At 38.4% G+C, this 15,757-nt stretch overlaps 1 protein-coding gene across 1 annotated transcript; it reads right to left on the bottom strand.

Annotated features, from left to right (window-relative positions):
• Positions 1-10,021: 10,021 nt before the first annotated feature.
• Positions 10,022-12,641, bottom strand: LOC112166039 (scarecrow-like protein 30). The gene has a single exon (XM_024302790.2). It carries the CDS (start codon positions 12,167-12,169, stop codon positions 10,160-10,162), a length of 2,010 nt encoding a protein of 669 aa, XP_024158558.1. The 5' UTR covers positions 12,170-12,641; the 3' UTR covers positions 10,022-10,159.
• Between the last annotated feature and the right edge of the window lie 3,116 nt (positions 12,642-15,757).

Genomic DNA, 15,757 nt, shown 5'->3' with positions numbered 1-15,757 from the left:
ACAAGTGACTTGACCCGGGCCAAAGTAAAGACCCGGCCCAAAAAGAAAAATAGGCCTCTGCGGCCCGAAAAAAGAAGAAGCAAAAGACAAAAGAAACAGGCCTTGCGGCCTAGAAAAAAAAATATATAGAAACAGCACCCCCCCCCCCCCGCGGCCAGAAAGGAAAGAAAAAGAAAAAAAACAGAAATAAAAGAAAAGACCAGGCCCACTGCTGAAAAAAAGGAAGTGACCCAGTTCTTCTCAAGCTCAAAAACATCGCTACGCACACCTGCATCAATACGCGCGTGTATAGGATTGTTTTATTTTATCCAAACCAAGTATGTTCTATTTTATTTATTTAATTTCATATTATGTTATATTTGAGTATTTATAATTAGAACTTTTGAGCATATTTAGTTAGATAATTTTGCTCTTTTTAAGCATGTTTTTAATTATGCTATGCTTTATACTTTATTTTGAACATGCCATATATATTTTTTGTTATATATTTATTATGCATTTTTGAAGCATGTTTTGTTAATTTTATTTACGCTCATATAATTATTCTTAAGCATGCCTTCATATTATGCTATTGTTTTTATTTTATTTTATGTATGATATATTATTGCTAATTATTATGTGTAGTATATAATTTATTGTATATGTGTGAAATTTGAGCATGCCATGTAGTTTATTTCTTATATATGCTATGTTTAAATGTGCTATGCTTATTTTTAGAATGCAACATATATAATCCGCTTTGCCATGATAATGAAAATTCATGAGCATTATACATACATACTTACTGTGATAATGCATTTTCACGTAGCATCGAAAAAAAATGTGACCATTACGAATCTTGGTCTTGAAATCTAATTCATATTTTTTGGAAAATAATTCACGTGGATGTCTTTATGACTACGTAATTTATATCTTCCCTCTTGTTTATGTAGATGGCTGATACAACTCGACCTGAATTTGACATTTTGGACTCAGACGGACTTGAGTACCATCGTTAGGTTTCTGATGTAGAAACTGCCTTCGTGGCAAAAGACTACACTGCCACCATCAAAACTTCCACTGACCCCAAAGACGATGGACCGTCTGACAAGGTGAAAACAAATGCCTTAATGTTTCTGAGGCGATATATTGATCCTAGCTTATGCTGGGAGTACCTTCAGTTGAAGACACCCAAAGAACTGTGGGATGCCCTTAAGGGACGTTTTGGAAACATTCATGACACCTTGCTCCCAGAACTAACCGTTCAGTGGAATGAAATCCGCTTGCTTGACTATAAAAGGGTCAATGACTTCAACAAGGATATGTTGCGCCTAAAAGCACATCTAAATTTCTGTGGAAAGGAACTCACAGAAGATGATATGATCCAGAAGACTCTTTCCACTTTTCTTACTTCAGCAATTATACTAGCGAACCAGTATAGGCTGGAGTATGATAACAAAAGAATCACAACCTTCAATAACCTGATCAACCTACTGCAAGTGGCTGAGAGGCATAATGAGATTCTTTTGAACAACAATGCCAGGCCTGTTGGGACAAAGAAAATTCCCGAGACTAATTATGGCAAAGTAAAAGGTGGAAAGAACCCCAATGCAAAGGGGATTGGACGTGCTGATCCCTACCCACGTGGCAACAATGCATCACGTGGCAAGGGACATGGGGGTCATGATATGGGCCGTGGAGGCCCTCCCAATGTATGGCGCAGAGATGGTGGTGCTGGCCCTAGTGGTCATAGAAACAAGGTGCAAAGGGCACCTAAGAACCCTTCAGTCAAACAGGATAGAGTTGGCAATGAACCATGCTATAGGTGTGGAGTCATTGGGCATTGGTACAAGAACTGCCAAGCAAGCAACAGAGTAGCAGCCCATTACAAGAGGTATAGGGAGCCTAAAGAACAAGAGGCTCACTATATGGAAGAAGGAGGCCATGACCCAGACGTCAACCTCACAATTGCAGACTTTAATGGCAACAAGGAACTTGCTCAGTCAACCGATGCCCCAGATTTTGACTGATCTGTTTTATTTACTTTATTTTCCAAAAACAGTTGTGAAGGCATAATGTCTCATTTTTAATTAGACTATTACTTGGTCTTAAAGTTTATTTCAACAATGGTTTGATGAATTAGAACAAGACCTTGATTTGACTATCGTTGGCTCATTAATAAATTTTGAATTTTATTCTCAAGCACTGAATTAATTCAAATTTATTTACTACACATATTTACATGGTTCGAAATTGCAATATAAAGATGTCAAGCAATACATCTAGAGAAAAAATTATTATTAGAATGAAAAGATTATCATTCTACTAAAATAGAAATACTCTAAAGAATCTGAGATATATTTAAAGTCAAAGATGCTCTATGCACCAAGAGCTAATCGAAACTTGTTATGTTTCAAAGATATTCGTGTCAACGGTTATCATGTAAAAACACACTGTGAGAATGGAACTGAATATATTTATATTACCTCTAATGAATGTGGAAGGAAACGCATTTTAGAGAAACTTATGAGTCAATCTAGTGGACTGTACCTCACTATGATTCGGATCATTGAATCCTATACTATCACCAACAGTGAAATGTGGGACACTGACTCATACAGGCTTTGGCACGACCGCCTAGGGCACCCCGGTCGTGACATGATGATCCGTATTTTAACGAACTCATATGGACATCCCTTCTTTTGGTGTCGGTTCTAGTACTGCTCAAATGCAGTCATTGCCTTCTGAAGTACCAGAAGCACTACCACTCTCCCATTATGCCTCATTGACTATTTCAAAGGCACATCACTCGTTTTGCAAAGCCTGCTCTTTAGCAAAAACAAGATTGAGACCTTCCTATGCTAAAGATATAAAATAAAACATTCCATTCTTACAAAGGATACAAGGAGATATCTGTGGACCTATCCATCCAGAATGCGGACCATTTTAAGTACTTTATGGTTCTGGTGGATACTTCGACACACTGGTCACGCTTTATTGTCCACAAGAAATGCTGCAAAACTCCTAGCACAGATTATACGTTTAAGGGCTCACCACCCTGATAACCCTATCAAGTCTATAAGGCTTGATAACGCTGGAGAGTTTACATCAAAAGCTAATCGAACCTTGTTATGTTTCAAAGATATTCGTGTCAACGGTAATCATGTATAAACACACTGTGAGAATGGAACTGAATATATTTATATTACCTCTAATGAATGTGGAAGGAAACGCATTTTAAAGAAACTTATGAGTCAATCTAGTGGACTATACCTCACTATGATTCGGATCATTGAATCCTATACTGTCACCAACAGTGAAATGTGGGACACTGACTCATACAGGCTTTGGCATGACCGCCTAGGGCACCCCGGTCGTGACATGATGATCCGTATTTTAACGAACTCATATGGACATCCCTTCTTTCGGTGTCGGTTCTAGTACTACTCAAATGCAGTCATTGCCTTCTGAAGTACCAAAAGCACTACCACTCTCCCATTATGCCTCATTGACTATTTCAAAGGCACATCACTCGTTTTGCAAAGCCTACTCTTTAGCAAAAACAGGATTGAGACCTTCCTATGCTAAAGATATAAAATAAAACATTCCATTCTTACAAAGGATACAAGGAGATATCTATGGACCTATCCATCCAGAATGCGGACCATTTTAAGTACTTTATGGTTCTGGTGGATACTTCGACACACTGGTAACATGTCGCTTTATTGTCCACAAGAAATGCTGCAAAACTCCTAGCACAGATTATACGTTTAAGGGCTCACCACCCTGATAACCCTATCAAGTCTATAAGGCTTGATAACGCTGGAGAGTTTACATCAAAAGCATTTGATGAATATTGCATGCCTATTGGGATCGATGTAGAGCATCCTGTACCCCATGTGCATACACAAAACAGTCTCGCAGAAGCCACCATCAAAAGGCTACAGATGGTGGATAGGGCATTGGTTATGCGCACCAACCTGCCTATATCTGCATGGGGTTATGCAATATTGCACGCAGCTTTACTTATTCGTTTCAGACCCACTACTAGCCAACCATTTTTTGCGTACCAGTTGGTAACTGGATATGAGCCTGACATTTCACACTTACGCATATTTAGTTGCGCAGTATATGTGCCTATTGCGCCCCCACAGCGCACCAAAATGGGTCCTCAGAGACGATTAAGTATTTATGTTGGATACGAATTTCCAACAATTATCCGCTATTTGGAACCCTTGACAGGCGATCTCTTTACCGCTAGATTTGCAGATTGTCACTTTGATGAGACAGTCTTCCCGTCGTTAGGGGGAGATAAGAAAAAGGATTTTCCAAGGGAACGACAGGAATTGTCGTGGTTTGTTCCCACTCTGTCTCATTTTGATCCCCGCACTTCACAAAGTGAAAGTGAAGTGAAAAGAATAATCGATCTTCAGAACGTAGCAGATTCGATGCCTGATGCATTTACTGATATCGCAAAAGTGACGAGATCACATATACCAGCTGCAAATGTGCCTGCAAGGTTAGAAGTCCCCAACAAGGGGCACGGTGCCGCAGATAGAGGCACTGCAACCGCACTTAGTGGAGGTGTGGTTGAGGCCGTGGCTCCCCAAGGAAGATGGGGAGGTCACTTGGTTCGATTGACACTCACCCAAGGAAGAAAAGGGTGAATAAGGCACAAACCAATCATCAATGTATAGAATCCCTCTCATGAGATTGTCTCTGATTATAGTTATGTCCATGAATCAATACTGGAGGACACTCCGATGTTAAAAATGATTCCAGAGAACAAAGAAATCTCAGAGGATTATGAGAGTGCGTATGAGTTGATAAAAAGATCTTCCATACACATTGATGATATATACTGTTGCTCAAGGAATCATAGAGCACGATGATATCGAACCACGCTCTGTTGCAAAATGTCAACAAAGAGCAGATTGGCCTAAATGGAATGAAACAATCCAGGCAGAATTAGATTCTTTGACAAAGAGACAAGTATTTGGTCCGGTAATGCTAACCCCACCAAGTGTAAAGCCTGTAGGACATAAATGGGCCTTTGTCAGAAAGCGTAATGAGAAGAATGAAGTCCTAAGGTACAAGGCTCGCCTTGTGGCACAAGGTTTCTCACAACGCCTTGGAATTGACTACGAGGAGACATTCTCTCCCAAAATGGACGTTATAACGATCCGCTACTTAGTTAGCTTAGTAGTTTCCAAAGGACTGGAAATGCAGCTCATAGATGTGGTTACTGCATATCTCTATGGGGATATAGATTTAGAGAGAGAGATATATATATACATATATATATATATATATATATATATGAAAGTGCCTGATGGCCTTACATTACCCAAGTCAAGTGACTCTAAACCACAGAGTGCGTTTGCAATTAGGTTGAAACGCTCACTTTACGGATTGAAACAATCCGGGTGGATGTGGTATACCCGTCTAAGTGACTACTTGATTGGGAAGGGATATAAGAACGATGAATTATGCCCCTACGTATTCATAAAGAAAACAAGTTTTGGATTTGCAATTGTAGCAGCATATGTTGATGATATGAACATAATAGGTACTCTTGATGAAATAAGAGAAACCGCGAGCTACTTGAAATCCGAATTTGAGATGAATGATCTTGGGAAAACTTGATTTTGTCTAGGCCTTGAACTAGAACACCGAGTTTGTGGAATACTAATCCACTAGTCTGCATATGTCCAAAAGTCAGGCAATTTAACATGGACAAAGCGCATCCTGCTAGCACTCCCATAATCGGTCGAAGCTTGGATGCAAGGAAAGATCCATTTCGTCCAAAGGAAGATGACGAAGAGGTGTTGGGAGCTGAAATTCCCTATCTAAGTGCAATAGGCGCATTATTGTACTTAGCCCAATGTACTCGACCAGACATTGCATTCTCAGTGAACTTGTTAGCTAGATTTAGCTCAGCACCAAAGCAGCGTCACTGGAATGGTATCAAGAACATTTTCGATACCTCAAAGGAACCTTTGACTTGTGACTGTTCTTTCCCTACAGAGAGACAAGAGGGACCGCAGATGGAACTGCAATCCCTAAAGGAAATGTTGATGGCGAAAGCGCCACTCCCTACACCGAAATGCCAAATGACGTTTTGGTTGGTTTTGCTGATACTGAGTATCTCTCTGACCCACATAAAGGTCGTTCTCAAACTGGTTATGTATTTACCAGTGGGAATACGACGATATCTTGGAGATCAACCAAGCAAACCCTTGTGGCTACCTCCTCGAACCACTCAGAGATCATTACTCTACATGAGGCGGTTCGTGAGTGTGTATGGTTAAGAGCTATCATCACACATATTCGAGGGACTAGTGGTTTGAGTTCTACCACTGAAGAGCCTACTTGCATTAATAAAGATAATGCAGCTTGCATCGAACAGATGAAGGTAGGGCATATCAAGGGTGATAATACAAAACACATATCACTAAAGTTTTCTACAATTAGCAACAATAGGCCCTCCTCAAGATTCAAGTGAATCAAGTACGGTCTGAGGAGAATGTGGCAGATTTGTTCACCAAATCATTGCCTAAGGCCATATTTGAGAAACATGTGAAAATCATAGGAATGTGAAGACTTTCCAAGCTCCTTAGATTAATGTAAGGATCAGGGGGAGGTGTAGACGTTAGGGTGAGTCTAACACACACATGTCATCCTCAAATGTAAAAGGTGCGTTGTGCTTTTTTCCTTCGACCAAGGTGTATTTTTTGTCCCACAGGGTTTTTATTGTTACTTGGCAAGGTTTTTAGTGAGGCAACAACTCATGCACCATTTCATCTTTGACTTGGCACAAGGGGGAGTGTTAAAGGAAAACACATTATGTGCCTTCGTCAAAGTGATTGACGGAAAGGGAATCAAGTAATTAGCAATCACCATCAATCAGCATGTATCAAGGACCAATCAGTAGTTATTGTCATTAATCATTAATGTAATCGATATTTCCATTGTAATTCTCTCCCTATATAAAGGGGCTATGAAATGAAATAAGTAGACTAATTCCATCTCATTTTTACTTTAACATTGAAATATATATATCAATCCTTTGTGTCTCCAAGGACACCATATAGAATTGTGTTTCCATAATGTCTCGACTAGGGCTGTCACTCGGTTGGTTCGAATCGGTTATAGGTATTACCAACTTCAAAACTAAAGCTTTCAGTTTCAAAACTGAGTTACCAATTACCAACCAAAATTTTCGATTGTTAATTATATCTACCAAATTCGGTATTTCGGTTTTCGGTATTACCAACTTTAGAACAACTAATTCTTTATAAAATAAATTAGAATGAACAAAATTATGTTTTTGAATTTTATAGTCATAAACTTTGTATTCATCTACTAATTATAGTTTTCTTTTGTATATATGACATCAAGTTTTAGCAATTTTCAATAAAACTAGGTTATTTAACCATCGTTGACTAGGTTACTTAAAATACATATATTATTAATGTAGTATATGTAGTAATGTTCATACTATTATAAAAGTTTTTATGTTAATTTCTTAGTATACATATATGTGTATTGAAAACTGTAGTATATAAATCTAATATTTAGATAATCGGTAGATTCGGTATTTACCAAAACCAAACCAACTTTTTCGGTAATTTTCGATTTCGGTTTTATCGGTCTCGGTTACCAAAAAGTCGGTTTATCAAACCTAAAACATCGGTTGGTATTCGGTCGGTTTGGTAATTACCAAACCAAGTGGCAGCCCTAGTCTCGACCCTTGTTAAGGTATATATGCTGAATCAGTTTTACATGGTCATCGACAATATGTCTGACTCAGCTGGAGACACCTATGCTGGATATTCAATATATTTCATGGACAATACGTTGGTCTTGAGTCGAGAGCATGTGTATGCTAAGCCTGAAGCCTCCATCGCCAAAACTCGAGAATTTGAAATTGGTTCTTGCGGATGATTTCTTTAGTTTCCTTATAGATTGGATACTACAACTCGCTGGCCAAGCCATCGAATTGGTCGGAGCAGAGAAGAATGTCTACGAGGTTAAGGAGGAAGTGAAGGCAAAGAGAGCATGCTCACCAGCTGGTATAAAGAGAAATTGCCTTCATCCGTTGAATTGAGTCCAATACTTGTCCATGCTATTTATAGGTATGTACTTCGACTTATGCAATAGATAAGGATATTATCATACAATCATATTGAAACATATTTAAGAAAGACAATTGAAGATATATATATATATATATATATATATATATATATATATATATATGTTATCAATGCCTTAACGATCATCATTTTGGCTGAAAATTTGCAAAGACGATCTATACACTAGTACCTAAAAATTGAACGGTCAAGATGTGGATGTGCAATCGAAAAGTGACCCAAAACTCGAACTTCACAAGTTAATTTTCAAAGCGAAGCTCCGCTCTGGATAGGATTTGTATACAGATCCTATCCAAAGCGGAGCTTTGCTTTGAAATTAACTTGTGAAGTTCAAGTTTTCGGTCACTTTTCGGGCACATATCCACATCTCGATCGTTCAATTTTTAGGTACTAATGTATAGATCATCTATGCAAAGTTTTAGCCAAATTGATGATCGTTAAGATATCTAACTCGCTTAAACCAATGGAAGGACTGAATCTGTCAACCTGAACCGTACTAGCTTTAAATCAGTTATCAATGCCTTAACGATCATCATTTTGGCTGAAAATTTGCAGAGACGATCTATACACTAGTACCTAAAAACTGAACGGTCAAGATGTGAATGTGCAACCGAAAAGTGACCCAAAACTCGAACTTCACAAGTTAATTTTCAAAGCGGAGCTCCGCTCTGGATATGATCTGTGTGTGTATGTATATATGTATATAAAATATTTTTGTAAGACAAACAACAATTTACTGATAAATGTGACAGAGATTACAGAGTTATTATGTGACCCGACAAAATAAAATTCATTATAATTCTACACTAGCACTTTTGAGTTACACAACTACAAATGTGTGGTACAAGCAAGAAACTAGAAGGGATAATGACCATTTACATAATTTTGGGGTTAATTAACCCCACTTATCCAAACACTCTAAGAGATTGTCCATTTACACAATATTTTATATATATTTTGCCTTAATACCCAATTAAGTTATTTTTTATTCTTTTTTGTTTATTTTTAGGACAGTTTTTCCCTCTCTTCCTTTGTCACTTTGAGAGAGACTTTGCCGGACTCCGGTGACCGGCCGTGGGATTTCGGTGACCGGCCGCCGAACTCCAGTGATCGAAATCCGGCATCCAACTTGATTGGCCCCCAACAATCTTGTTATTATCTCCAAATAATATTTTTATTGGCCTCCAATAATTTTATTATTGCCTTCCAATAATCATTTTTTTGCCCCTCAATAATCTTATTATTGCCTTTCAATAATCGTTTTTTCACCTCCCAATAATATCATTATTGCCCCAGTAAAAACATTATTGCCTCTCAATAATATTATTATTGCCTCCCATTAATATTATTATTGCCCCTGAACAACAGCCTCTGCTCCTTTGGCTTCAGCCTCGGGTTCCCTGAAACAAGTTCCTTCATTTCCCGTATCAATCATCAAAAATCTAACACAAAACCCTAACAATCTCACTATATTCCTATGCCTCATGGTCCCCAACACCTCCACCCCAGCCAGAACCCCTCAGACCAACAAAAAAAAAAAGTAAAAAAATGTTGAAACCCGCACAATGCAGATGTTGAATTGATTGGGGACGGAAATCGGGAAGTGAGGTCGGAACGGCGAAGCCTCCATAGATGGACGCGCCATCTAGTCTCTGACGCCTCGCTCCTAACCAACCACAGTCTAGTCGACTAGCTAATTGTAACCAGTTGTCTAAAGATGAGGAACACAGAAAGCTAGTCGAAACAAGTTTGATTCTATCATGGTGTCTTACGATGAGGAATACAGAATGCTATTGGTAATTTGTACATCTTATATAGCTTTTCATTCAGAGTCAGCATTCCTGTTGCTAGTTGTTATTCTTTGTACAAATGTGATGGGATTCATATCATGTCAATTTGCTAGAAAACATTTAATACAAAATCGCTAATAATACATATACACAATCCTCAAAAACTTTCTTCTAGGACAACATGACGCAGTAGTACGGTTTAGCATAACATAGTGAAACTTAAGGTCCTAGGTCCTAGGCAGGAGTCCAAAGTGACAGAGCCCGGAGGATCCTTCCTTTCCATCCCTGCAGTATCCACTGCCCATCTTCTTCAACTCTAAAATCATTATGATAACCCTTATACAAGTTCTTCACTTTCTTCAACTCCTCCTGGTCCAACGGGAGCTGCTTCAACCCAGCCCTCACATTCCTGATCTGCCATTTCTTATATGTCTCAGGTCTTTCAAACCTTTCCACTCCCTCGCATGCTACGATATTCATCATGTCTCTACCACATTTTTCTCTCTCGATAATCATCCGCCGTTCATCTTCACGAGGAATAGTTGCTTCAAACATATCAAACACGGCATAGTAGTGCAAGAGTGCCTCTTTGAACCGTGTGGCAAAGAAGGGTGTATTGTACGTCCCATTGACAATCCCATGAATGAAAAGGTGGGGATCTATATTCTTGATCAAATTCAGGACAGTATCTCTCGGAGAGTTCTCCATCACCGTCTCATCATGTATGTGCTTTAACCGGTTCAGACAATTGACCACTACCAGTTCGTTTCGGTCAATTTTAAGATCCTCACATTGTATGGTTTCCCATCTTTGAACAATGAGATCGTACTCAAACGGGACATTGAACTTTGCACAATACCTTGCTAGGCGACGCCCGGTCTCTTCAACCCTTTCTCTAGGTCGAAAACCAGGTTGCGGAAGCTCAATTCCTGTAATGTGTAACTTGGGAGGTCCATTAGGTCTCTCGGAGAGATGTTGGATAAGGAAGGGCCATTGGAAACCATAAGAAATACCAAAATCAATAATGTGAAGCCTTGTTTCATTTTTTGCTAGCTTCATGATTGTTCTGTTGGCAAATAATTGTGACATCATCTTGAAAGGGCATGAAGTAGTATATACCTGGTAAGCTAGTAAGTATTCAGCGGCTGATGTCTGCCTACTAAAGAGAGGTGAAAATGATGGGGTTCCGACACCAGTAAGCCGCGCCTCTAGGCCATTGGCAAAGTAGTGAGCTAATCTCTGAGTTGCATGTCCATGGGGGGAGGAGTGCTGCCTCATCTTCTTGAGTAGTTTACTCGCCGTTCCTTGTTCATAGCTTGCCACGGCTTGTGCACATTGATTTAGCATGGTGGTCAAATCTATTCCTTCCTCATCTTTATTTTGTCGCTTTGAACGATTTGTTTTAGATCCTTTAGGCTGCCTGTTTTGCTGCAACTGCTCTGTTTCCTCCCTTTTCATAGAGCAATGAGGCGTACAAGATTCCCACTCCCGATGATGATGCTCAGCTTGACAGAGTAACACCTTATCAAACATTTCTTGAGGCTCAGAGTCATCAGCAGAAACAACTGACTGCTTGCTGCTTCTCCCTTCCTCTGGATAATCTCCATCCTCTCTGTGATGATTTTTCTTTCCCTTCATACCATCTGTTGGGTTGTTTACATCATTTTTTTTATCGGATGCCAGATTCCTTTTCACCAGGTTAGAACGTGCTACAGGCAGTAATTCGTACCTCTCCTTGTCAATGATATCGAATTCCCCATTAGGAAGGACCTTGTTTGCCTCCCCGACATTTCCAAAATTTCCAAGACTCTGCCTCTCAAAAAGTGAATCTGAAACCAAAAGAGCATCTGAAAATGATTCACCAAGAGAAGCCTTGTTGGGTGAATGAGGATCATTCGGATTAAGGACATCATAGAAAGATTTTTCAGCAGCTTGGACGGCCAAATAGTCCTGCAGCATGCAGCTCTCGTCCTCCAGGTCTTCCTCCAGAAGAATATCACTTATGTACTTGATAACAGGATTGTTGGAGTAACTAACATCAACAGTTTCTTCCTCAGAATCTGGGCTCAAAGACTTACTCAAATCACTTGGATAGTCTAAGTTAGCTGGATAGATAAGTGTATTGGTGGATTCCTGAGTGACTTTGCACCCGTCTGCAAGATTTGGATTGAAAGTTGAAGTTGGGGCATGGCCAAAATAAAGTCCCTCTATGCGACCAGAAAATCTATCAAAAAGGGTATCCATGAAAACAGCCTATATATAACAGGACTTGCTCAGATTCTTGAGTTGCAAAAAACTCGAATGCGATATGAGATTATGGAACTGATGACCAAGAAGCTATGGAAAAAGAGCAAGTGAAATGAACATTTGAATTTTTTTCACTCACCAGAGAGATCAAAGGTGGAACCAATTGGGAATAAGAAATAGGGACAGGAATAAGAAATTTTGCTGAGCTCCTGATACTTCAAGAAACCATAATGATCAGACAGAATATCTAGATATTCACATGCGGAGGGATTATGATTATACTCTGTTTTTTTCCCCCTTCAGAATGGAAGGCGGAGAACAATCTTCATAGCGATGAACCTTCTGAGAAGGACTTGAACTTTGACTATTCAGAAGCCACCTCCTATAATTGGATGTAACCCACCTTCTTATTTTTTTGTCAAGTTGGAAAATTTACTGATTGTTGATAGCACTCCCAGCTGGTAATGTTAATCTCCTATTCATACAGCTGGTAACGATCATCATTTTTGCTGAAAATTTGCAGAGACGATCTATATACTAGTACTTAAAAACTGAACGGTCGAGATGTAGATATGCGATAGGGCTGTCAATTCCGACACGACCCGATAACACGACTCGAAACCCGCACGAAATAAAGCGGGTTGAACCCGCACGATTAAAAAGCGGGTCAGCCATGGGTCAACCCGCCATGATCCATTTAATAAATGGGTCGGCCACTGGTCAACCCGCCAACACGAAGTGAACCCGTATAACCCGATTATGCTATACTTCATCCTGAAATTTTAGACGTTGGGAGTATTTGATCATAAGATTAGACAATTTGAAATATTTTGCTTTATAATTATTGGATTTAATTATTTATGAATAATATATAATTATTTACATTCTTCGTCTTATGGAGTTTTTAGTGAATTTAATCAATTTATGCATTTTTTTAGTTAAATAGGTCGCATTGTTGACCCTTAAATGAGTCATTTTATCAAAAACGACACAACCTATTTATTAAATGGGTTAAGCGGGTTGGAAACGGGTAACCCGTTTAATAAATAGGTTGGGTTTGGGTTTAAATTTTTGACACGATTATTAAATGGGTTGGGTTTGGGTTTGTATCTTGCGACACGACAGATACCTTGACCCGACACGAACCCAACCCGACACGACCCATTGACAGCCCTAATATGCGACTTAAAAGTGACCAAAAACTGGAACTTCACACGTTAATTTTCAAAGCGGAGCTCCGCTCTTGATAAGATCTGTGTATATATATATATATATATATATATATATATCCTATCCAGAGCGAGGCCTCGCTCTGAAATTAAAGTGCGAGGTTGGAGTTTATGGTCACTTTTCAGTCGCATATCCACATCTCGACCGTTCAATTTTTAGGTATTAATGTATAGATTATCTCTGTAAAATTTCAGTTAAATTGATGGTCTATAAGGTATCTAACTCGCTTAAACCAATAGACGAATTGAATCTATCAAACCTGAACCGTACTAGCTTTAAAGCAGTTATCAATGCCTTAACGACTGTCAATTTGACTGAAATTTTACAGAGCTGATCTATACATTAGTACCTAAAAACTGAACGGTCGAGATGTGGATATACACCAGAAAAGTGACCATATATTTATATATATATATATATATATACATATATATATATATATATTTTTTTTTTTCTGTTAATATTCTTTTCTGAAGCATTTCTGCCTATGATTGAATTGCTACAATAGTTGACCTAACAATTAGATAAATATATTCTTTCATCATCAAAAATTGTTATCTGAGTTTCATTATTTTCATTTTATATCATTTTTAATCTTTATTTTTTTACACACACCCAGTCACACACATAACAAATTTTGGTAGGAAAAACTGAAAAAGAAGTATATCCATTAAGAAAGTATCATTTTTAATCTTGATTCATGCACTGCTTAAAACTATTAGAAATAATCTGCACGTTTTCCTTGTTTCTATACAGAAATGGATTTCAGTATGTTATGTATAATGATCAATATACAAAAAGCAAAAGCAAAGAAGTGAGTCAAGTGACGATGGCGGCGGCTCAAGTAGTCAAAAATGACCAACATATTTTACACTTTATAGTACTCCAAGAGGCAAGAAGCTTACTTTTATAAAATGGACTAAATTAATTCATCCAAGATTAGGATTCGCTGGAGACCAGTCTTTTCTGTCGTCGACAAGAATGTACCCGTAAGAGAAAGTCCACCGGTCTGTTCTTGATTGGTCTCCAGCTAGGAAAAGCTGAGGTGGTGACCATGAAAGGAAAAAATCCATCTCCACCGTTGGGCTTGTGACCAGCCAAAACCCACCCTTTTTTGACCGAAGCCAAGAAAAATGTCAAGGCCTTGACATTTTGCTTGACCCAACTTTCCCGGCTGCCAACTCGGCCCAGAAGGCCGCATGGGTGACGTCAACCATGGGTGTGGAGAAGGAGACGCGCTAAAAGAAGGAAGTGGATGACAACGAGCTGACGCGTAGCGCCGCAACTGGCTTTTGCGTGTGCAGCAAGCGCTTGTCGCATAGCGACAATGAATGGGCTGGACACAACCACATGGAAGAGAGCCGTTAGTGCATTTCAAATTCTGAAACCAACAGTCAATTAATCTGGGTCGTCGGTTTCAATTAAGATAGAGATCCTACTATAAGCAATTAATATGTATATTTACAATTGTAACGTTAACAAACGGTAACAAAAAAAAATTATAAAAAATTCTAAACATTTCTCTATAAATACTTACCATTTATTTTATATCTCACACTTAAAAAATTATCTTTCATAGTAACCCAATTTTGTTCTTCCTCCTCTTCCAATAGCTCTCATATTCCAAATTTTTTTATTTCCAATATGGAGAAACACACGTCCAGTGGCCGGACAAGGGGGAGATGAAAATGCTAAATCTGGAAGGAGATGGATGAATGAGGAAAATGTTCAATTGTGCAAGTCTTGAAAAGCTGTAAGCCAAAATCTGGCTGTAGGCACAAATATAAAAAAAAAAAAAAAAAAAAAAAAAACGACCTATGGAGGGGCGCGAAGCAACACTTTGCTACAAATTGGAGTGGAAATGGCCGATCGAGTTTCTCTTTGCTGGGAAGGTGGAAAATTTTGAAGATTGAACTCTTTGAGTGGCATTGTGCATTAAGGCAAGCTCGTAATTGGTACAAGAGCAGTTCAAATGCGGTTAATGAGGTATGCATTTGTTGATAAATCATTTAAATTGTTGATACATTATAGTTAAATATTACTTGATAAATAATGTAGTAATTATAATATCTTTATAATAATAGCCATTGCTTTTCATTGTAATACGACATACATTATAATTAAAATAATTACTTGATAAATAATGATGTAATTATATATAACAGTGTTTATATTTGTACTTATTGATTTTTATTGTAAACGGTGAGATATTTTGTTATTAAAATTATTACTTTATAATAGATGACCCTTCATAATGGCGTTAACATTTGTACTAATTGAATTTTGGACAAATTTCAGTTTAGTACCCTGAGGTTTGGGGGTAATATCATGTCAGTCCCTGCCCTTTCAATTTGA

The sequence above is a fragment of the Rosa chinensis genome, chromosome 5 (assembly GCF_002994745.2).
Source record: "Rosa chinensis cultivar Old Blush chromosome 5, RchiOBHm-V2, whole genome shotgun sequence".
Taxonomy (NCBI): Eukaryota; Viridiplantae; Streptophyta; class Magnoliopsida; order Rosales; family Rosaceae; genus Rosa; species Rosa chinensis.
Note: the sequence above shows the minus strand (reverse complement) of the source record. Positions and strands in the feature narration are given on the sequence as shown.